This window comes from Geotrypetes seraphini, chromosome 1 (assembly GCF_902459505.1).
Source record: "Geotrypetes seraphini chromosome 1, aGeoSer1.1, whole genome shotgun sequence".
NCBI classification, from domain to species: domain Eukaryota; kingdom Metazoa; phylum Chordata; class Amphibia; order Gymnophiona; family Dermophiidae; genus Geotrypetes; species Geotrypetes seraphini.
In genome coordinates this window covers 465,593,246-465,618,587 of record NC_047084.1, presented here as the reverse complement: position 1 = coordinate 465,618,587, position 25,342 = coordinate 465,593,246, and the positions used below count along the sequence as shown (strand labels likewise).

The window sequence follows — 25,342 nt, the reverse complement described above, 5'->3', positions numbered from 1 at the left end:
GCCCATTAGTCTCCATCCAGCAAGCTCCCTTTACCTGTTGTTTCCCTCGCTGTCTGATCCCTCGCTGTCTGATCTCTACTTCCTCCGTGCAGTCAGCCCTTTCAGCATCTGTTCTGGATACTGTTGTCCGAAGCGTCAACATCAGATCAGCTGTCGGCTTTCCCCCTCTCATCAGTTTAAAGCCCTCTCGATCTCCTTCCTCACATTGGTAGCCAGTAGTCTAGTTCCCTCTGTGCTCAGGTGCAGGCCGTCCCGCCGGTAGAGCTTACTCTTTCCCCAGAAGGACGTCCAGTTCCTTACAAAGTGGAAGCCCTCCTCCTGGCACCATCTCCTCAACCATGCATTCACAGCCTGGAGGTCTGCCTGCCTTTTTGCATCTGCTCTCGGCACAGGCAGGATCTCCGAGAATGCTATCCTCCGGCTACTCCGCTTCAGTTTTCGTCCCAGGACCCTGAACTGGTCAGTCAGCGTGGCCATGCTGAAGTTTCTCCGGCTCACATCATTTGTTCCGACGTGGATTATCACCGCAGTCTCCTCCGTCTCTGCTCCGTCCAGGATCCTCTCGATCCTATCAGTGACGTCACGTGTCTTGGCCCCTGGGAGACAAGTCACTAGCCGATCCTCCCTTCCTCCAGCTACGTGACTATCTACCTCTCTCAAGATCGAGTCTCCCACCACAATAGCAGACTTCCCTTTCCTCAGCAACCTCCTCTATCTCAGGTCCGTGTCCTCGGTGTAGTGAGGTGTCTCACCCTCGGGGTCTCGGTGAGTCCCGGTCTCCTCTTCTTGTGTGGTTCCTCCGCTAGGTCCTTCCCCGGTGTCGCATTGTGGAACCTGGGTCTCTTCTGCCGACATCCGTCTGTGCAGTCTCTGGTCCTGTCCTTCCGCCTTCCTATAGGCCTCCTCGATGAATCTCTCAAGGTCCCTCACCTGGTCCACAATGAGGCCTGCTCCATCTGTGTCCTTGGTTGACCAGCTCGTCTCCTCTATGTTGCGCAGTCCCTCCAGTCCATCCAGTTCCTGGACCTTGACCCTCAGTCTGCTGACCTCCATCCTCAGGCTTTCCAGTTCCTGACACCGACCGCATATGTATGCCCGCCTCCCGGAGGGGAGGTAGTCATACATATGGCACTCAACGCAGTAAACTGGGTAGCTCTGCTGGGTTCCTGTAGCCTCCATTTCTTTCTCCTTGCTCCTACGGTCCCTCGGTGGTTGAGAGTGGCTTTTGGCGTGCAGCTAGCTGAAAGAGTAGAGAGAGAGAGAAGAGTGAGAAGCTGCAAGGGTAGAGAGAGAAAGAGAGAGAGAAGAATGAGAAGCCGAAAGGGTAGAGAAGGAAGAAAGTGGAGAGAAAAAAATATAATTTTTTTTTTTTTATTTGGGTTAAAGTTAGGTTTGCTGCTTGCATTTCTTAACACTAAGGGATCCTTTTACAAAGGTGCGCTAGAGTTTTTAATGCATGCACTGGATTAGCGCGCTAGCCGAAAATCTACTGCCTGCTCAAAAGGAGGCTATTCCGCGCGTTAAGGTCCTAGCGCGGCTTTGTAAAAGGAGCCCTAAATCTTAGCTGCCAAATATCAGACCATTCTTCAAGCTTCTCTAGGTCCTTCCTCATGTTCACACCATCAGGGGTGTCTACTCTATTGCAGATTTTGGTATCATCCGCAAAAAGGCAAATCTTACCTGACAGACCTTTAGCAATATCACTTACAAAAATGTTAAAAAGAACAGGCCCAAGAACCAAACCTTGAGGAACACCACTGGTAACATCCCTTTCTCAGAGAGATCTCCATTGACTACTACCCTCTGTTGACTTCCACTCAACCAGTTCTTGACTCAGTCTCTCACTTTGGGGTCCATCCCGAGGGCTCTCAGTTTATTTATTAGACACCTATATGGAGCATTATCAAAGGCTTTGCTAAAATCTAAATACCTCACATTTAGTGCATTCCTTCTATCCAATTCTTTGGTCACTCATTCAAAGAAATTGATCAGACTTAACTGACACACTTAGACTTAACTGCCTCTAGTGAATCCATGTTGCCTCGGTTCCTGGATTCCAGAAATGTCACTATTCTCTGTTTTAGAAGTGTTTCCATTAATTTACTTACCACAGAAGTCAGGCTTACCAGACTGTAGTTCCCTACTTCTTCCTTACTTTCACTTTTGTGGAGAGGGACCACATTTGCCCTTCTCCAGTCCTTCAGTACCACTCCCGATTCTAGAGAAGCATTGAAAAGGTCAGGCAGCGGAGTACTCTCTGGCCTCATCACTTTGCCACCTTTAGTTTAGCTAGCTCCTCATGAGCACAATCCTCTGAAAATCAATCAGAGTCTACTATACCTCCATTCTTATTTGTGTTTGCCTTCTGCAGTCCTGCTCCCAGATCTTCAGCTGTGAACACACAACAGAAATATTTGTTAAGCAATTTAGCTTTATCTTTATCAGCTTCTACATATTTTTCCACTTCACCTTTGAGTCTCACAATGTACATTTGCACTTCTTCCTACTTCTCCCCCCAGGTCCCCTGTTTTTCATGTTGGCTATTTTTCCTTCCATTTGCATCTTTGTTTTCCTGACTACTCAACTATCCTCTCTTAACTTTTCCAGATATTTTTGCCTGTCTTACTCTTTCTGTGATCTTTTGTAGTTTATGAAAGCTAACCTCTTACTATTTACCTTCTCAGCTATTACTTTGAGAACCAAAGCAGCCTTCTTTTCCTCTTACTTTTAGTTACCATCCTTACAAAATGATTTGTTGCCCTCACTGCTTTCCTACTTCTTCCAGATGTTCCCATCCAGACAATTCTTTGACATAATCCCCATCTGAACAAAGTCTAGAACCTTTACTTTTGAACGAGCCCTTTCTACACCTGTATTAATATTAAACCACACTAGACAATAATCACTGGATACCAGATGATTACCCACTGTAACATCAGAAACACTTTCCCCATTTGTAAGCACTAAGTCCAGTATGGCTCCATCCCATGTGGGTTCCATTACCAACTGCTGGAACAGTTCTCTTTGTAGAGAATCCAGGATCTCCCTACTTCTAGAAGACCCTGCAATAGGGATACCCGAATCAACATCTAGCATGTTAAAATCACTAATATTTCCTCTTTAAAGCTGTATTCTGAATGTCTACTATTAAATGTCTCTCTCACTTCTGTCTATGAAGGAGGTCTGTATATCATACCAATGTAAATACATTTTCCATTCCTTCTTTCCAGATTGATACACAGTACCATTTCCTCACCCTGCAGATTCTGCAATTGTGTGGCTTTAATATGATCTATAATATATACAGTACACGCAACTCCTGATTGGTAAGACCCGACTTTAGTACAGGAAAAGGTGGCGGGAGCATACCACGAGTGATTTCCTTCACTCGCCGGCGCTCTGGCTGCCCTCTCCTGCCTCTCCAGCTGCCCTCTCCTGCCCGGTCATTCGCATTCAGAAAATATCACGAATAACCGGGACCACGAATCATGACCATGAATTCGCATGGGAGCACTGTAATGCCACTCCCCTCCTTTTTTTCCTACCCTGTCTTTCGTGAATAGATTATAACCTGGTGTAACTATATTCCATCCCTCAAACACTAATCACCTTAATGTTTCAAAACACTAGTATATAAATCAAATAGTCATGCAACCAATGACTTTAGACTTCAAAGTGAACACTCAGACCCATAACAGAAACTCTAGTGAAAATTCACGGTCAGTTATATTAGAAACCATCACAGCTAGTTTACTGTCTCCACCACCTGCTGTTTTATGATGATAATTGCAGTAAAAAACACAAAGGGCTCCTTTTACTAAGCTGAGATAGTGTTTTTAACACGCGCAAAATTTTAGCACGCGCTAAACCCGATCTACACGGCTAGAACTAACGCCAGCTCAATGCTGGCGTTAGCATCTAGCGTGCGCGCTAAAACCACTATCGCAGCTTAGTAAAAGGAGCCCAAAGTGTTACAAGGAATTATAAAATTTCACTTATCTGACAAGCAGAGTGACGATGCTGCTGCTCTATAACTGCTCCGGGTACATAATTATGTTACTGCTAAACTGTTACTGCCATGCTTTCTCCGACACCCCAACCTGGGTTTCACGGTTGGCTTCTTCAGGAGGGCAAACTATAATGAAGACATAACAGAAATAACTACCAGACCACAGTGAAAATGGGCCGCGGCGTTCTGGAAGCCCAAACCATAAACCACATTGATTATATACTTCACAACAATACATCAAACATTTAAATATATTCGCTTCAGCTTACCGGGATGCAAAACTCCTCCACCCAGGTAGTAGACAACTCTGGCGACATGCAGCCATTAATAGGCCAAGCCCTTAAAACTACTTCCCCCGTGTTTCAACATCATGACATGGTAGGCGGGGCTTACTGGGAACTGAGGGTCCCGTGAAAAACAAACTAAATCTGGAACCAATCAATTTCATTGTTTAACCCCACAGGACACAAAGTGTGCCAGTGGAATATAAACCGATGTTCCTGCTGAACTAAGTATTGGGAAACATTTCCTGTAACTTTCTGTGCTTTCAACAGCACAGTATATTTGACATCCTCAATGGTGTGGCCAAACTCCAACCAATGACCAACCACAGGGGCTGTAAGATGCTGACATCTAATGTTACTGAGGTGCTCAGCAATACGCACCTTGATAATACCTTCTCGTGTGGCCAATATAAAATTTGCCACAAGGGTATACAATACAGTATACAACTGCCTGAGAGGTGCAATCAGTGCCTATCCTTAAATTATATAGCTGGAATTATTACCAAATAATTAGTGCTTCGCTATACATCCACACTTCACTGCACTAACGACACCAGTTGTAATCTTACTGATTTTCATCTATAGAGCTATGTGTGGCTTGCACATAAACAGCAGCCCCACATATATAGATAAGAAATTTCTTTATATATATGTATGTACCTTCAGAATGTAGCTAGGCATTTCATACTACTAGCTACACAAACTCTTCGTGAATCCAATCTTTTATTGAATTTCATTAAAAAAGCTTTTGACATCGATATGTGAACATTTCTTAAGAAAGAACTGAATATTTCATGGGGTGTCCTAATTTTTTCACATGACTGTATGTTGTTATGCATAATCAATTGAATCTCTTTGGGAAGGAGATTTCTCTCAAGAATGATAATGCCTCTTTCTCTATTTCGTTATATAGCACACTTCTGCATGTTCTGTTCACTAAAAGGTAGCCTTTGTCTAGTATTCACAGGTTTAGAAGTCAGATTAAGCCAAGGAACTTATTTGCAGTATATAAATAGGAAGTCATAAGCAAGTGTACTATAAAGACTATGACAAGTTAATGGACTGGCTATGGTGGCAGAATCAGCCCTTCATCTTTCAGATGCCAAAGAGACTCAGGAAGATGGCTGGTTGCTATTGGAAACTAGGAGAGCTCATCTATGCAAGACAAGTTGTTTTTCTGCCCATGTACCTTGACATTATTTTTTTTAAAGATTGAACTTTTTTGTTTATGTTCTCAACTCTTTTTGTTTGTCTCTCCCTTTCTCGTTCTTTTGTTTTATAGCCTTTAGGGAATGGGCCACAAAGTCCTCTCCACCAGGATGTGGGAAGTACCCGACGTCTCCGCCGAGACCTCTCCATGTCTTTGCCCTATGAGGCTGAGATGATGGTTTACCCTCCCAATAAACCCTACCTTCCTGAGGTCAGTGATGCTCTGCTGGCACGGTTAGCTGGCATGCAGAAGGATGAAAGGCTGGCTCAAGCTCTGGAGAGGATGGGGACAGCAGGAAGAACAGAGCAGGGTCTGGAGCGGCTTGTACCAAGTGGGCGGGATCAAGATGATCAGCTGCTTTTGGCCCTGCAGCAGGCGGTGGAAGATGGACGACCGGGAGATAAGGATGCCATATACATGGCCAATCTGTTGCATCGGTGGAATGAGATGTACCAGGCAAAGGGGTACCCCAATCAGCTTCCTGGGCCTGCCAGGTCTACCAAAATGGAGAATGAATTTCAGAGTCTTTATCCTGACTATGATGAAACTGGGCTAACGTCAAACATGGTGATAACTCCCAGCTCAAGAAACCAGCTGAATGCGCAGCTGGCCCAGGAGCTCATTAACCGCTACAGGCAAGACGAAGCATCTCCTTCACGCACAGACTTCGAAGAACCCAATGAGGAGGATGGGCAAATGGATGAAGAAGTCTTAAGGTACCCATGTTCTTAGTAATCAGATGGGAGTTGGTTTGTTCTGCCCACACTTGCTTCTTTGAAGCTATTCTCTATCACTGTCATTTCTTCTTGCAGTGGAGTGCTGGTTGATCTATCAAAAACCACAGAACTTAATGGCAAATAATGAAGGAAAGAAAGGGCCATTCACTCTCTGCCCATTTCCCTTTTATAACACCACATGCTTTATTTAAAATCAGTAATTTAACTAGAAACATCTTGCAAGTATTTTATATAGTACGATGAATAAAATGGTATACAAAAATTAATGTAACCTTCCAAGTACGAGTTCATTTATTTCAGTATCCCATAACATTCTGTTTTCTTGTTTTCCAGTACTCTACACTTCTCATATCCCAGCCAAATTTTCAGTTTTACATTACATTATGATTTATAATCCACCTCAACCCCAAAGAATTAATGGGGGATCACAAAACAAACACTTCACTGGGAAACAGACCCAGTTAAACAATCATAACAAGAAAAATCATTCCAAACTAGAGAGTTGCGCGGGGATAGAAATCCCACCCATCCCCGCCAGAATCCTCTCCATCCCCACCCATCCCCTCAAGGAATTACCTCCATCTCCGCTCGTCCCCATAAAAAGCAGCAATTACTTCTGACAGGATCATCATTTCCACAGTTTCTTTTGTGTTTGCTGCTGTTGTTTTCCTTGTGGAATCTCTTTGGTGGAACCCTTTTTTTATTTTCTGTTCAGGTAATTAACTTATAAACCCCCTCTTTTACTAAGGCTGACGTGTCCATTATATTATATGGACGAACCCTGCTTCCAAAGCTTTCCATCCCCGTGGGAGTCCCGTTGGCTAGAGGGGGGTCCCCATGGGAGTCCTGTGGGCCAGAGGGGGGTCCCCGTGGGAGTCCCGTGGGTTAGGGGGGATTCCCGCGGGACTCCCGCGATCCCCGTTCCCATGCGGACCTCTACTCCAAACCTCATACATTTACCACATCAATTATTCAGAAACCCCCGTCTTTTACTAACGCATAGCGCAGGTTTTAGCACCAGCAGCGGCGGTAACTGTTCCGACGCTCATAGGAATTCTAGTAAAAGAGGGGGAAAGTTTTTTTTTAATAAATATGTTTTTAGCAGTCTCCTAAAAGTCATGGAATTACCCTCAGCTCATGTATAAAAGGGATCTTGCTCCAAACGGAAGGTGCCTGATAGGAGAAGGACATGAACCATTGACTAAACTGTTTCATCTGCTTTGGATATGGAAACTTAGGCCCTCTTTTACGAAGGCGTGCTAAGCGTTTTAGCATGGATGCTAAATCAACGTGTGCGCTAACGCATCCAGAGGATAACATGCACACGTTAGCATTTAGCATGGGCTAATATTTAGCGTGTGCGTAAAAAGCTTAGCGCACCTTTGTAAAAGAGGAGGTTAATGTAAAACAAATTATGAGACAGATGGCCTGCCCTACCTAACTGTAAAGCTATTAGATCCTGTAGATACAGCGGGGACAAACCAACACAAAATTAAAAAAAATATATTATACAAAGTTTAAAATGGATTTGAGCAATAACATATGGATCTGGAATGGCCAAGTTGTCGTCCCCTCACACCCCTTCTAACCCATCACCCACCCCATGATTACTAAAACCTCCCTTCACTGTACTCACGCTATTATATCCTCAGCAATAATGTTATTGATAAATAAAACACAGACACTTTATTGATGGTAAAATTCAGGCCGCAGCTTTGTTTATTGGGTCAACCAATAAGCAATGAACAATTGCTTCACCCCGACCTACAAGACATTGCAATTTTACAGAAATCACAATTGTATTCCCCTGACCCTGCCGTATCAGCAAGAGCCTAGGGGGTGGCATGAATCTCCATGCCCCTCTTCCGTGCCACGGGCCTCAAGACATATTCGCTCACTTGAGCTCCCTTCCCCTTAACCACTCATCCCCAGATGAGCCTAGGGGTGTAGGCATGGACCGCCATGCCCCTCCCCTTACAGGGTCACCTGACCCGCGGCCTCACCATTCATCTGAGCTGACTGCCAAATACCCACTCATCTTCTGATGAGCGAAGACCTTGTAGCTCGGGTTACCGCCACAGGCCTGTAACTTACAGGCCCCCCCACCCAAAAGCAAAGCTGCGACCTCTGGGAATCCCCACAGTACAACTAATCCCAGCAACCCTGTTAAAGAACAACCCAGGAAGGGAACACACAGGAAAGAACCAGGTCCCGCAGAACCCCGGAAACCAGTACCCGGAAAAATTCAACCCCCCCCTTCGACCCTGTCTTGGCAGCAATAGTCTGGGAGGTGTCATGTCTAAACACGCCCCAGTAACAAGCGAGATGAAATCGCCAAACTAGAGCTTGAGAGGACGGCAAACCCAAACACACCAACATACCAGTGCCAAAACACGCGGCCCTTGACCCTGACATGCCGCAAGAGTCATGGGGAGTGGCGCATCCAAACATGCCCCTATAATCAGAGTCACCAGAGCCCGAGCGTGACTCCCTGCCGGTCCCCCGCTCAGTACCTGCCGAGTCACACGCTCGGGATAACTGCAATCCCTAACTTGCCAACAAACCACGACAGAACCCGGGCACCGCTCCCTGCCAACCATCCCACTCATCACCTAATGAGACACATCAAACAGAGCGTTGGAGAACCGCAAGCCCGGACATAACCGCAACCCAAACGCCCCCACAAACCAGCATCCAGAAACCAGTACCTGGAAGAAGCGGCCCCCGACCCCGGTAACTCCCACTACCGGCAAGCTACCAGCGCCACCTGTCCCTGCTCAGCCTGCCCCCGAACCACATCCGTTCCCAAACTGCTCCCAAAGAGATCCCCAGAACCCCCCAATCCTACCCCAGCCATGAATACAACAGAACAGCCCCCCGGATGTCAGCCAAATCCGGACAGTCCTGGCTCCCCCCTGAAGTGCCCCAAACAATCCCCGGGCCTGCCCCTCTGGGAGACCCCTGAACTACCCCCCAGTCCAGCCCCCCGGGGGGACCCAAAACTACCCCGGTCTTGCCCCCTCAAGGAGACCTCAAAACCACAAAGGTCCTGCCCCCCCGGAGAGTCCACAGCACCACCCCGGTCCTGCCCTCCCCGGGGAGTCCACAGAACTCCCCCCTGGTCCAGCCCCCGGGGAGTCCACCGAACCACATCAGGCCAACACCCCCGAGTAGTCAGCAGAACCAAACCTGCTCCCCCCCTCCGGGGAGTCCACAAAACCACCCCGATCCAACCAAATATCTTTGCCATCAATCCTTCTCTTCCCACCCCCTTAGGTACGTACCGTCATGTACAGCTTCTTCAAAATTGCAGGACTCCCCCTTGTTCTTACCATTTCTTGTGGCGTAATAAAGCAGTTACCCAAGTATGCCCCATAATGAATCATGTATGCTTAATCTCTTCAAATGTTAGTATCCCTGTTATGGTTTAATCTTGGTACAATGCTTAGTATCTTCGGATAAGCATTCAATCAAAACAAAAACATGAATAAACTGGAAACTAGAGAAACATGAAACTGGAGACCAAAGAATCACCCTGGTCCTGCCCCCCAGGGAGTCCACAGAACTGCCACAGTCCTGCCCCCCCGGGGAGTCCACAGAACCGCCCCGGTCCTGCCCCCCGGGGAGTCCACAGAACCGCCCCAGTCCTGCCCCCCCGGGGAGTCCACAGAACCATCCCGATCCTGCCCCCCCCCGGGGAGTCCACAGAACCGCCCCGATCCTGCCCCGCCCGGGGAGTCCACAGAACTGCCCCGGTCCTGCCCCCCCGGGGGAGTCCACAGAACCACCCCAGTCCTGCCCACCCGGGGAGTCCACAGAACCATCCCGGTCCTGCCCCCCGGGGAGACCACAGAACCATCCCGGTCCTGCCCCCCCGGGGAGTCCACAGAACCATCCCGGTCCTGCCCCCCCGGGGAGTCCACAGAACCACCCCGGTCCTGCCCCCCCCGGGGAGTCCACAGAACCGCCCCGGTCCTGCCCCCCCGGGGGAGTCCACAGAACCGCCCCAGTCCTGCCCCCCCGGGGAGTCCACAGAACCGTACTAACTCCCCCAGCCCCAGGGAAGGACCCTGACCCCCTACCTAACGGACCCTAAGCCCGCGAGCAAGACCAGCGCCCACGAGCAAGAGCAGTACAGATCAACTGGCAGGAGCCACCTGGCAGAAAACTCACAACTGCAGGGGACCTAGACAGCATCTGTGTCCCCAGGGCCCCAATCAGCCGCAGTCCAGCACAGGCTTAGGGAGCAGCAGAAACAGACGGGGTAAGAGACCCGACTCAGAGGGGCTGCCACAGGCAAAGGCAGCGGAATAGCTGTGAGGTGAGAAGGACCAGCCAACCAACCTCCAACAGCACCCCAATGTCCTCCGGTGACAACGCAGAAGAGCAGGAGCCATGTGCCCCAATGTCCCCCACACCCGTCTCCCCCAACCCGTCCCAGGAGAAGGACGAGCAGTATCCGCAACGCATGTTCCTTGGGGTACAATCCCTAAGACGCAAGGCACCCCCATAGCATGGAACACCGCCCCCCATCCACTGCACCCCCACAACAACCCCGCTGGGGCCCCCACAATATGAGGCCCCCAACAGCCGAGGATGAGATGCAAGCAATCACCGACCATAGGCGCTACCCGGGCCACAAGCCCACCACCATAACCTGCCACTCCCGCACACTCCTCCCCCAGACCCAGCCAACACCCGTGTACCAGAGCTGCACCCCAACATCGACAGGCAGGGTCAGCCATCTGGTCCCTTGTTGTTTTTGTTTTTGTTTTTTTGTTTTTTTTTATTTTGTTGTGATAAGTATGTAGAGTGTTTATGCTGGTGTGGGTTGGTGAGGATAGGGAATGAGGAGCCGAAAGTCCTGCAATAGCGCCAGTACCAAGATGTAGAAACGCAGCAGCACCCAAAGCACTCCCCAACACCCGCCTCCAACACTCAAAAAAAAACCAAAAAAAAAAACCAAAACAACACCCGGCACGATATCGGCAGAGAGCAGGGCTGCTGGCACACCCCACGACCGCCTGAAAGCAACACCCTTGCGCTAGCCCCCCACCCCCAACACACGCACACCGCACCAGCCACCGCCCGCAAGCATGAAAACACGGCTCAACAGTGGGATCGCGCAATGGACCCCCTGTCCTGACCTACACCACCAGAGGGAAGCAGAGCACGTGGCCCCAACGTCAAGCAAAACACCGGTGCCAACCCCGTAAAACGAAAATTTCCCCCACAGCACCCGTAGTCCGTACGCCGCACTACCCCCGAAGCGAGGACCAACCCGCCAGCGAAGAGGAAATCCCGAGCACAGCCCATGGCGCCTGACGCACAGCACAGGCCCCGCACACGAGTCAGCATGCTCGGCCACGTGGAAAATTGGCCGACCACGTCCACCATCGTCCGGGAGCCCAAGAATGGCGCCACAGCGCCCCAACAATGCGCAGACATGATCCCCAAGCAGGCCTAGCCAAACAAGAAGCCCTGCAGAAGGAAAGGTAAGACTCACAAAGTAAAGTAAAGTTGCCTCCAACGGACAGGGATGCACGCTGTTCCCCGGAGGCATGCAATCCCCTAACACTCCTCCCATCATGCCCTACTTCCCGTTGCTCCACCCATCCCTTCGAGGTGGGAAACCAAGTCCCTCCCTCCTACCTCCTATCCTGCTACCTCCCCTCATGCCCTTGCAACTGTCTCCACATGGACGACTACTTGGGCCATCCAGCCCATTGTTATAGTCGCCCATCGAGACAAGCTCTTGGGCTCTTTTTAACTGGAAGCCAGTGCAGTTTTTTTTCCACATAAGGCGTAATTCTATCATACTTAGACAAAGAAAATATCAACCTTGTTGCAACATTTTCAGTTGTCTGCAGCTTTTTTTTAAAAGGTGCCTGGAGCAATCTAAATGTACTATATTGCGGTAATCAGTCTGAGACAATGGGCTCCTTTTACTAAGGTGCGCTAGCATTTTTAGCGCACACAGGAAATTACCGAGACCTACGCTTCTAGAACTAACACCAGCTCAATGCTGGCGTTAAGGTCTAGCACGCGGGGCAATGTAGCGGGCGCTATTCCCCGTGTTAAAGCCCTAGAGCACCTTAGTAAAAGGAGCCCAATATGATATGAGAGGCCGCTGAGAAGTTCTCAGCCCAACCAGGAAGCGAATGATTTGGAGTCACGAAACTCACAAGCTAGTCACACTTTTCTTGACACTTTTTGTATCATTGATATGAAAAGTGGCAAGGAAAGTGTGGCTCCACATCATTCTCTTCTTGGTTGAGCTGAGAACTATTCAACGGCCCCTCATAGACTGCACCACAAGAATAAATGCTGACTCCTCAAAATATTTACGTATCACCTTCAGTCTTTTTAACATACCAAATATTTTTTTGATAATCAATTTAACTTGATGTTCATAGAAAGAAGATTATCTAATTCTATTCCTAAAACTCTAGTCTGCATATCAAAATTATGCATGAGATCTATTTGCATGCACTGCTTTCAATGCAATGCATTGGGGAAATCCTGAAAACCCGATTGGATTCCGGCCCTCAAGGACCGGAGTTGCCCATGCCTGGTCTAGGTGCTACTACTGAAGCCTCCACACTATCAAGGACTAACTTTAAAATACTCAGATCTTGCAAATCATCATATTTTACTTCTCCTGTCACTGAACATCTTTTGCCCTGTTCCATTCTTCTACTTTTTCTTGTGTCAGCTGACTAGTCCATAGGGTCATTCTCTCTAAATCAGTGGTTCCCAACCCTGTCCTGGAGGACCACCAGGCCAAATGGGTTTTCAAGATAACCCTAATGAATATGCATGGAGCAGACTTGCATGCCTGTCACGACCATTATATACAAATCTATCTCATGCATATTCATTAGGGCTAGCCTGACAACCTGATTGGCCTAGTGGTCCTCCAGGACAGGGTTGGGAACCACTGCTCTAGATTGCCTATGCAGAAATTCTAGAATGGTAGTTGAATGTGCAATTGTCATTCTAGAATGATTGTGTAAGTCTGCATTTACACACCTAACTTTATGCATGAACACTTTTGCTAGCTCAGTGGCTGAGGTAAATGCTCACACCTAACTAGCCATTAAAGCGTGTATTCTGTAACCCATGCGAGTAACTGCTTGACATACCCCTGACCCACTCATGCCCCTCCCAGGCCCATGCCCTCTTTGAAGTTGCAAACTCTAGGATTCGAATGTGTAACCTATAGAATATCAACTAAGGTAGGGTTGCCTGATGTCCAGGAAAACCTAGACATGTCCTCATTTTAGAGGACTGTTCAGACTCCTGGACAGACTTTCCAAAACCCAGCTTTTGTCTGGGTTTTGAAAAGCCCCTACAAGCTCCGGCCGCATCTGGAAGGCCTCTGAGCATGCGCGGATGACGTCACACGCATCCGCACATGCTCCAGGCCCTCCAGACGCGGCCGGGGCTTATAGCAAAGAGGGGAGGTTTTCTTGGGGCGGGAGGCAGAACTGAGTGGGGTCATGCGTCTGGGTTTTTTAAAAAAAAATATGGTAACCCTAAACATGCATTAGTGCAAAGTAGCACTAATTATAGTCAATAGGTTAAGGCCAATTAGCAGTTAATTCATTAAGTTACGTGCGCACAGATTTGCATAGTTCATCGTATATTGCAAACTGATTCTTCAGATAATCTGGTTTTGCTTTTTTTCTCATTTGCATTATTCTTCCACTAGATTAAGTGATACTTTATTATTACATTTTCCACAGATTAGAGGAGTACGGTATTACAATTTGGAACAATTTATCTGTTCAAATAAGGTTCAGTAGAAAATTGAAAACTTAATTTATATGATATCTATAACTTAATTTACTGAAGGGTCCTTTTACCAAGGTGTGCTAGCCGTTTTAGCGTGCGCTAAATGCTAACGCGTCCATTATAGTCTAAGGTCGCTAAAATGGCTATTGTGCCTTAATAAAAGGACCCCTGTTTGATGATATCTTAAGTATTTATTGTCTTTGCATTTTCCCATATATTTTATGGCTTCTTTGGATGTAAATCGCCTTGAACCTTTTTGGTACAGTGCGATTCATAAGTAGTGTATTAGATTAGATTTGCATTCTGGTTTTATATTTGGCCATGCAACTTTCTAGGACTAGAGGGTGTGTGAGGGTAAGTCTCTTTTAAATTTCATGTCAATATTCTCAATGGGGAGGGGTAAATAGTCTGCTTTTTTTAACACATTTCCCCAGGGGACTGCTGCTTTTTTAACATATTTATCAATGAACTAGAGATGAGAATAACTAGTGAGATAATTAAATTTGCTGATGACACAAAGTTGTTCAAAGTTGTTAAATCCGCAAGAAGATTGTGAAAAATTGGAAGAGGAGATTGGGAGACTGAGTGTCAAAATGGCAGATGACGTTTAATGTGAGTGAGTGCAAAGTGATGCATGTGGGAAACTATAGATACTTGATGTAAGGTTCCATGTTAGGAGACACTGACCAGGAAAAGGATCTAGGTGTCATTGTTGAAGATATATTGGAATCCTTAACTCAGTGTGCAGCGGTGGATAAGAAAGCAAATAGAATGTTAGGAACTATCAGGAAAGGAATGGAAAACAAAGTTGAAAATGTTATAATGCCTTTGTATTGCTTTGTGGTGGAGCTGCACCTCAAATACCATGTGCAATTCTGGTCACCACATCTCAAGATATAGCGGAATTAGAAAAGGTACAGAGAAAGGCGATGAAAATTATCAAATGGATGGGATGACTTCCCAATGAGGAAAAGCTAAAGTGGTTAGGGCTGTTCAGTCTAGAGAAGAGATGGCTCAGTGGAGATACTGAGTGGAGTGGCATGGATAGACAGTAAACAAGTGATTCACCTTTCCAAAAATACTAAGACTAGGGGACATGTAATAGAGCTATTAAATAGTAAATTTAAAACAAAATGGAGAAAATATTTCTTCATTCAATATGTAATTAAATTCTGGAATTCGTTGCCTGAGAATGTGGTGAAAGAAGTTAGCATAACATGGTTTAAAAAAGGTTTGGATAATTTCCTAAAACAAAAGTCCATAATCCGTTAAGATGGACTTGGAGAAATCCACTGCTTATTTCTAGGATAAGGAGCATAAAATCTGTTTTACTCCTTGGGATCTTTCAAGATATTTAAGGTCTGGGTTGGCCACTGTTGGGTTTGAAGTGACTTTTGGTCTGTCCCAGAATGGCAACTCTTAAGTTCCTATGTCATGTCCTCTTGTTCTAGTATTTCATTTGTAAAATATTAGCCTGAAAAAGCATTATTTTTATCTTTGAAGTATTCAAATGCCTCTAACATGCCCATCGCCTTCATCTTTTCCTCTGGGTTATACTTGCCTACACTTGTTACCTGACCCCTCCCAAGCTTCTCTATCATCAGAACAGGCTAGAACTCCCTCCAGAGCTCCCAACATTTCAAACTGGACTGGAGAGGCTGTTGCCATCTGCATGAACCACCAGCCAGTACTGGAGCTCCTTATAATTCAGCATGCTACGCTCAAGCCATTCATCAATAATATAAAAGTATTAATCAGACTGAGTGCTGTTTCATCATTCATCCAAAAACATCCAGTCTTGCTCTGGCATTCGGACACAAGTTTAATGTTTTAAAAGCACTTGATATACCGCCTTTCAATTTTTACAATCAAAGTGGTTCACAACTCAAAAAACACAATTAAGAAATTAAGAAAGTAACTACATCATCAATGAAGAACAGAGGAAAAAGAACAATCAGAAAGACAGAGAGTCAGACAGGCACAGATGTTCCCACACTGGATGGAAATCCACTGCCCTGGGGGAAAGGCCTGTGTATAGGGATATGCCTTTAAGGCAGATCTGAACTTTGGGTAGGACTGTTTTGCCGGACAACAAGGGGCATAGCAAAAGAAATCTGAGGGGTGCATTGATTCTAAGCAGGAACAGTACATAGGAGGAGTGGCCAGATGACTAGCAGATACGGGGCAGAGGGAACGGGAGGGTACATAGAGGGGTAATAAGAGAGAAAAGGTAGGAAGGGGTGCTTGAAGGTAATACTTTATGTGTTAAAGTCAGTATTTTATGTTGGATGTGAAATGCAATGGAGAGCCAGTGACAGTAGGCAAGGAGGGGACTAACCCGGTCAAAATGGTTAGTGCAAGTAAAACCTATATAGAAGAATTCTAAACTATCTGTAATCACTTTAGTTTGGAAGCAGAAAGGTCCGAATAAATGGTGTTACAGTAATGAAGGTGTAATGCCACGAGGGCATAAGTGAGTAGCACAGGCCTTATCATCAGTGTAATGGCACAAAGGACGAATATGTTAGAGAAGAAGCAGGATTGTACAACTGAAGAGAGATGGAGTTGAAACAAGAGCTGTGAATTTAATGTCACCCATAGATATTTCATGGAATCTGCTAATGTTGTTGAAGAACCTTGTAGGTTAAATGGACTTCCAGCTTGGGGGGGGGAAGCATTAAGAAAGTAGTTATAATGAAAGGAAATTTTTTTTCACACAGAGGGTGGTGGACACATGGAACACCCTTCCGGAAGCCGTGATAGGAAATAGCACAGTACAGGGTTTCAAGGAAGACCCTGGATAGGTTCTTGGAGGACAAAGGGATTGAGGGGTACAGATAAGAGCAGTGGAAGGTTTAGAGATAAGTGTAGAGGTAGGTATAAAATTAGTCAGGGACTGTTGCTCAGGCAATGTGCCTGATGGGCCGCCGCGTGAGTGGACCGCTGGGCAGGATGGACCTCTGGTCTGCCCCGGCGGAGGCGACTACTTATGTTCTTATGTTCTTAATGCAATAGACAAGTTCAAAATGCCAAATTACCCCAGAAGGGTTGACAAGAGTCACTTATTTTTTTCCTTGTATTAACATCTCTGCATTAACATTGCAGGGTGCCGTGTTTACTGTTAGTTTTATACGAAGACAGTATGAGTACCTTCTATGATACCACATACTTTCAGTGAAAAAAACCCATTACACTTTGTGCAGAACTGCGCATGTCCACCTTATATAAAATCAAATCACCAGACCTCTACAGAACTGGGATATCCTAATTGTATTTTATTAAAATTAATTAATAGCTAGTGGTAGTACCCATGAAAAATAATGATGGGAAGGGGGAAGGCATATTTTTACCTTGATTCTCTATAACATTGTACTCCCATTCTGTGGGCTACAGCAAGTGCACAAAATGTCAAGATAAGAACATAAGAATAGCCTTACTGGGTCAGACCAATGGTCCATCAAGCCCAGTAGCCTGTTCTCACGGTGCCAATCTAGGTCACTAGTACCTGGCCAAGACCCAAGGAGTAGCAATATTCCATGTTACCGATCCAGGGCAAGCAGTGGCTTGCCCCATGTCTTTCTCAATAACAGACTATGGACTTTTCCTCCAGGAACTTGTCCAAACCTTCCTTAAAACCAGCTACACTATCCGCTCTTACCACATCCTCTGGCAACGCGTTCCAGAGCTTAACTGTTCTCTGAGTGGGGAAAAAAAAATGTCCTCCTATTGTTTTAAAAGTATTTCCCTGTAACTTCATCGAGTGTCCCCTAGTCGTTGTAATTTTTGACGGAGTGAAAAAACGATCCACTTGTACCCGTTCTACTCCACTCAGTATTTTGTAGAGTATATCTCCCCTCAGCCGTCTCTTTTCCAAGCTGAAGAGCCCTAACCGTTTTAGTCTTTCCTCATACGAGAGGAGTTCCATCCCCTTTGCCATCTTGGCCGCTCTTCTTTGAACCTTTTCTAGCCCCACTATATTTTTCTTGAGATAAGGAGACCAGAATTGAACGCAATACTCCAGATCAGCTTTATGTGGCCTTTCTCCCATAATTCACATTGCTTGAGGCACCACCTTTGGGTGGGATACTGAGAGGAATGTTCAGGCAACTGAAATCAGTCACCATGTGGCCCACAAAGTGATGACAAATATACCTTTCAGAGTTTGGCACACACAGTGGCACCAAACAACGGAGGAAAAATCTCTGCACCAGGCAACGATAGAAATGGAAAAGAGCAGAGATTACCTTGTTGCCGTGTTTCTCAGAGCTGGCATTTTAATCGTCGATGCACACTTTTTAAGTTTTTTATAGATTGTTCACCTGTCTAGTGAAGCGTATTGAGATAATTTTGGATCCCTAATGCAGGCTGACTAGTCGAAACAAGGCCCATGTCGGGCCTTTGTTCCAATCTCATGTATATGTTGGGTGCTGATTAAAATTTACTGACCAGCTTGACACTTTAGTCATCTCTACTCTTTTCCGTTTATATTATGGCACACACAGTGATACTCGCACATCTAGCAAATTATTCATATACAGTACTCCCCCGATATTCGTGGGGGTTCCATTCCAGGAACCCCTGCAAATATCGAAAAACCACGAATACGATTTTTCGCCTGGGGAGGCAGGAGAGGGCAGCTGGAGAGGCAGGATAGTGCAGCTGGAGCACCAGTGAGTGAAGGAAATCACTTGCAGTATGCTCTGACCGCCTCTTCCTGCACTAAAGTCAGGCTTCACCAATCAGGAGTTACTTTGACATGCAGCTCCTGATTGGTGAAGCCCGACTTTAGCACAGGAAGTCCCGGTCGCAGAATACTGCGAATGACCAGGACCGCGAACCGCAAATGACCGGGGGAACACTATACTGTATATGAGACACTGGCGTAGCTAAGGTGAGAGGCACCTGGGGCGGTAGCGCCCCCTCCCAAGCCCTCTTTTCTGCCCCCTGCTCCTTCCCCCCGCCACGTGTGTGTGCCCCTTCCCTTCTCCTGTCCCTCTTTAACTTTCCCAGTGCGAGCAGCATCACCAACATGCTGTCCGCATTGGCGTCGGCCCTCCCTCTGACATCATTTCCTAGGCGTGGGACCTGGAAGTGACATCAGAGGGAGAGCTGACGCCGGCATAAGCAGCAGGTCAGAGTTGCTGCTCACACCAGCGAAGAGCTAGATGTACGGTGGAGGGGAAGTGAAATCGCGCATGGCGGGGGGAGGAGTGGGGAGGTGAAGGGGGGGCAGAGAGGAGGATGGGAGCTGGCGCCCCCATCAAGACGGCACCCAAGGCAACCTGCCTCCCCTTATTATGCTACTGTATTGAGATTATACCTTCTGCAATGTTATGTACAAAGCAAAGAAGAATTATGCCAGAGCTAGGTGGACTTCTACGGTCTGTGACCCTAGAATAGCAGGGACAGATCAAGAATAAGTGGGTGGTGTTTTGTCACATTAATGTCATATGTTATGAGTGTTCTTAGAGGGGGGAGGGGAGACACCTTAAGGCTGATAGTGATTAAAATGTTGTCAATTTGTAACATTGTTGAATTACTGGTTTAATCAAGAATTGACTATGAATGCAACTATGCTGCCACCAAAATGATAAAACTAATCTTCCAGGATTGTGTGACTGACCCATTGGTGATGTCAGTGTTTTGATTACAAAGGGGTATAACCTGTACAGATTGGTAGATAAGGCTCTGGTGGCCTTATTGGGCAGACGTAAGAAAACAAGAAAGCAGTTGGTCTACTAGATCCAATGTGACAAGTAGAAAAAAAGCAGACCATATATAATAAAATCATACAGCCTATATTCAATGAACTCCCAGGATGCAACAACTGCCCGATGTGTTCGTGTTTCGACAGAAATGGCTGCATCAGGGGCAAATCAACCAGCTGGTGAGTGACATACTGCAATAAAACTGTGACTGGGTCCATTGCAAATGACAATCAAGCTTGTTGATATGCCCCTGACACAGTCATTTCTAGCGAAATGAGGCCTGAGCAAGGGACATTGGACTGCGCACTCATAAAGCTCAAGGTGTGAAAAATAATAAAAAAAATGCAACATGGCACTAACGTAAAGTTACCAAAGTAATTTTATTGTGGTTATCTTCAATCATGACACCAAAAGAATACAGCATAATTGCATTATCAGTTACGTTAGTGGGAGATCGTTATAGTTGCCAAAATGCTGGCCTACTGATAACGAGCTCAGCTTAATATCTCAAGTCACTCTATTATATACTTTTGTCTCAGTGTGACAACATCAGTTTCTCAACCAATAAAAATTAACATGGGTGGTCTTAAAAGTTAGACAAAGAAAATTCCTCTACGTTTAAAAGTTTCAGAAAATTACATTTGTTTGCTTATATTCATTTCTGAATATACATTTACATTTTATAACATGTCCAATATTCAAGAGAATTTACAATTATTAACAGGGTGCTGAAAATTAGTCAGCCTGCTTGTCAGCTAAGTTTCATCCACATACAGTGCTGAAAAGTTGTCAGCCTTAGAGGAACGGAGGGCTGACAGTTTCCAATTTCATTGTCTTTACACAGAAGCCTTCCTGTGTTAGAGACTGGAACAGCAGTTTCTAACTTTAAGTTAACCATTTCTGTTGTGTCTTCCATTTTATTTTTAATACCAATTCATATCCACACATTCATACTTGCTTCATTCATATTTTCTTGGGCCCAAGCATTCATAATTCTCATTCATATCTCGGCCATTCATAACTCATATTTAATTTACATATATCTTGGCTTGGGACACTTTTTCTAGCCAGCCTAAAACACAGCTGGTATCAATTAACACCACATGGCCTAGCAGCGGGAAAATTAAACAAAGAAAAAGCAGAGACAGAAGGTCACTGACTCAAAATGGATTCCAAAGCACAAAAGATATAGCAAAACAGAGAACCAAAATGGATTCCATGTATACCCTGGTTTCCTTCATGATCTGGCCCAACAGCAAAGTACATAAAAAGAATATTATTCTTTCCCTTATTTTAATCTGTAGTGTGTTTTTCTGGCCTTGGCTTCATTTATATTCAGATTTTTATTCACCAGTTTGTCGTACACTTCTATTGGGCGTGGCCTTAACTAACACATATGCTTGTATCTAACTAGAATTACCCAGAATCATACAAAAAAACAGACACTTTTGTAGAAAAACTCCACAAAAATACTTCACTATCATGTTCTGATATCCATTCCATTACCGTCCCATAAACATCACCCCCTACTAGCTACGAGCCACTACTCCTCAGGCCACATCAGGCACTTGTATCCTGGGAGTACATTGAATAAAGACTGATTTTATTATATATGGTCTGCTTCTTTTCTACTTGCCGTATTGGGCAGACCGCATGGATCCTACAGGTTTTCTTTATCTGACGTCCTATACTATTAATATACAGCTGGTGGCGATCAACATTTTGCTGACTGCCATTGGCATTATCCCTGGAATTTCAATGCTGAGCCACGTCAGGGCTCTGGCACTGAATTTCCAGGTATACGAGGCTAGCAAAACCATAGCCGGTTTAAGTGCAATATTCATAGGAATTGAATGAGTGCCAGAGCATCACCTCTCCAGCCAGCAGTAAGAAGCACTTCCGCAGTTTAGTAAAAGAAGCCCTTAACTAGCTCTGGAGAACTTCATAAGACAGGCCTGACTTTCATGCGGTCCTATTTCTGCAATTCCTTTGATCAGTTAAGTGCTTAATACAGGCACCTAACTGGCCAAGTGTTGACTCTTCCCCCTGGAATGACCCCAAAATCGCTGGCTTCACGTTGGGTGCTAACCAGACATTTTCAATGGCACTCTTCAGTTAAGAGCCTCTGAATATGCCTGATTAGCCTTGGACAAGCAATTTAAATGGCCAGGTGCCTCTTCTGGCTGCTTAAATCCATTTTAAATATTGGGCCCTATATTACTATTACTTATCATTTCTATGGGGCTGCTAGATGTATGCAGTGCTGTACATTAAAATATTCAATAGACAGTCCCTGCTCAGTAGAGCTTACAATCTAATCAAACAGACAAACAGGACAAGTAGAGGGTTAGGGTTTTTCTTAGGCTGGCATAGGTGCTTTACCAGTGAGTATGGTTAAGAGTTAAAAGCAACCTCGAAGAAGTGATTTTTTAGCCTGGATCTGAGCTTGACATAATGACTTAAGCAGTTTGTTCTAGGAGTGTGGTGCAGCAAGAAAGAAGGAATGTAGAATTGGAGTTGGCAGTAAAGGAGAAGGATATAGATAAGAGGGCTTGCCTGATGAATGGAGTTTGCATGGAGAAGTCTAGAGAAAGATAAGAGAGGAGAGATACTAGGGAACTGCAGAGTGAATATAACTGTAAGTCAATATATAATATACAGTATATTATATAATCCTATAGCGTCTACTTGCTTATCAGGCAGCGAGCTGGGATAGGGAGTTACATTCTCTATTCACAAGGTCTTGCTCTTATATACATTTCAGAAAATTATTAAAATCAATACTGTTCACAAGATTTTTAGAGAACTGAAATGGTTAATGCCTAATCTGTAGATCACTGGGCATGCTCAGTTTTTCTATCTTTTGTGAACCGCTTCGACTTGAGAGGTTTTGCAGTCTAGAAATGTTATGTAATGTGTGTTATATCTTCTGCATCTATACTTTATACTGTAGAAATGCAATAGACAGAGAAATGCTGCTTTCTATCACCTTTACAGGAAGACCACTGGAGACTTTTTAAAGAATATTACTTTCTGTAAGCCCTATAATTACTCCCCATAAGAGGCTATGATTTTGTAAACATCATCTATTTCAATAAGAAACCTTTTTAATATATTTTTATTGTGGCATACTGAGAATGGGAATTAGGTTTCTGGCATTACAGCATGCGTGAAAGGCCTGCATTAACACAGAAACCCAGCTTTGAATGTAACAAGTTAACACCTTCTTTCTTCCTTTGCAGGTATTTAGTGAGTCGAATTCTGGCAGGCATCATTGGAAAACCCCAGCACTTCCCAAGGCGAGATCTTGGCCCACTGGAGTTCCAGGGGCCTGGCAAACGTCTGCGGCGCTCCCTGGATGAAGAGCGCCTACCTCAGCCTAACCTGCTGAGGGTCAAAAGATTGGGAGATGAGGATGAGGAGCCTTCTGCTGTCTTGGGAGATGCCACCTACCGGCTCCAGCGGGCTAAAAGGCTAGAGGAGTCCATGGATGAGCCTACCAAAGCACTCCGCAGCAAGCGCTACGCTGGTTATAGCGACCCTGAATTCCCTGAGCAATTCTTCAAGTATCTACCAGAATAGAGAGGGTGGAGAGGGGCAGGAATTGACAACAGGAAGAGTGTAACAAAAAAAAAAAAAAGCTAAGAATATATATATAATATATATATGTAAACATACAGAATAATCTCTTCTTAATGAATGTATCACATTCTGTATGACATCATGCAGATGACTGATGCAGTTCAAGGGCAGGAGACGGTTTCTTGACTATTTTTGCTTCAGTTTTCTTTTTTAAAGCATTCCTTAATTGTACATGTATGTGTGTGTGTTTGCATTCCAGTACAGGCATTGGAAAAGCTGGTTGGGATTTGGATGGAGAGAGAGACCACAACAATTGTTTCTGGAGATGGGGTATCATCAAAATGGCCTTTGCGTCCCAAAACATTTATACATTTATATACAACTCCCTTCTCCTGAGGCTCTCATTTGACTGGTTAAAAATCCTTTTTATATAACAGTGTCCTGCAAACTGTTCGACACGGCAACACACTAAACCCAGTGCCCCAGCTGAAAGGCATCCGGAAGTGTGCAGACGTCGACATGATGATGTCACGTTGACATCTGTGCATGCACGGAGGCTCTCTGGCCGTGACCCTGAACCCGTCACTTCGTTGACGGGGGATCCTAGAGGACGGGAGATGCAGGGAGAGGAGAAGAGATGCCGGCAAGGAGGAGAGTCGTCGGTGCTGGCTGACTGCTTACAGGAGCCCGCAATAGGCACATCCTGTGGGCAGTCAGCCGGCACCGGTGCCTCTCCTCCTTGCTGGGGTCTCATCGGGGCCATCTGGAATCTGCTGTGGCACACAGTTTGCGATACACTGTTATACAAACTCAGATACTGTAGAAAAATAATGTGTTAAACTCAAGCACTGTCACTTTGCAGTAGCTGAATCTGTAACAAAATGGTCTTTAATAGGCAACTGAGACAAATGAAACTGGGAGTCATGGAGCAAATCATTATTACACTTGGACCAGCACAGAACACATTCTGAGTGTCCGCAGCCATTTCTTCTCTGCAGTGAGTCAGGTGGATATGGGTAATGAGTTAACCGAGCATAGAGACACACATAGGCATCACCCAAAGGAAGGAATATTACCACATTAAAGAAAGTCTAACCGGCAATTCCACAACTCAAGGTGGGTGGTTGCACCTTGCTACCAGAAATAGATCTAACTAAATTCTCTGGTTTTCCTCTTTGCTCTTTCTTTTTTGCCAAACTGCAGCATCAAAATTGTATTATTATTTTTTATGGAAGTAAAAGCTGGTGCCAATAAACCTATCATGGATTTTAGTGTAGCACAATTGGGGAGTCTGATGTTTTCGACAGTTTGTGACATTACCAAAGGGTGAATAAACAAAACCACTTCCTCCCTTACTTGGATAAACAAGGATCTGGGACACTGATCTACTACAGCACAATGAAAGGTACAACAGGCTGCTTGTAAGATTGTTAGTTTCTCGGAAAAATTACCTCTAGAGGCAGGGTTATAATTCACAGCAATAAATTTATGGAGAGAACTTGGTTTAACAAGACAAAATAACAAGCCCACTGATAATTCAGCCCGCGGTGGGCAGCGCTTTGACTACCCGCTGCTGGGGCTCAATCCACAAATTTGTTGCCTTGCCACTTCCAGAGACCGGCATTGAATATCAAAGTTTCTCAATGCCAGCTAGCACATGACCAGTTAAGTCGATATTCAGACTTAACTAGCCATGGCTTAGTGGGCAAAGATAGGCCTGCTTTTTTATGTTGCCTTATTTGCCTTCTAATCATAGCTAGCAGTGGCGTGCAGTGAGGGCTTTCAGGGGATTCAGTGAATCCCCAGCTCTACAGCCCTGCTTTTCTATTTTTATACGTTTTGCTTGATGAAGTTTGATTTGTTGAGCAGACAGCCAGCTCAACCAGTCAAACTGCATTAAACAAAAAGTAAACAAAATAAAAGCAGGGCTCATGGGCTGGGGGTTCTTCAAACCTCCTGAATACCCTGACAGTACTGCGCTGAATTTGATTGGCTGAGCAGACAGAGCCTGCTCA

At 45.4% G+C, this 25,342-nt stretch overlaps 1 protein-coding gene across 1 annotated transcript in view; it reads left to right on the top strand.

Moving 5' to 3' along the window:
* The window catches only part of LOC117350013, a 68,236-nt gene extending 43,627 nt beyond the window's left edge, over positions 1–24,609 (top strand). Inside the window, exons 2-3 of the mRNA XM_033923883.1 lie at positions 5,576–6,219; positions 22,988–24,609. Of these exons, the coding sequence (XP_033779774.1) occupies positions 5,576–6,219; positions 22,988–23,327 (984 nt within the window). The 3' untranslated portion in view covers positions 23,328–24,609. The remainder of the gene's footprint in view (positions 1–5,575; positions 6,220–22,987) is intronic.
* The last annotated feature ends 733 nt before the right edge of the window (positions 24,610–25,342 follow it).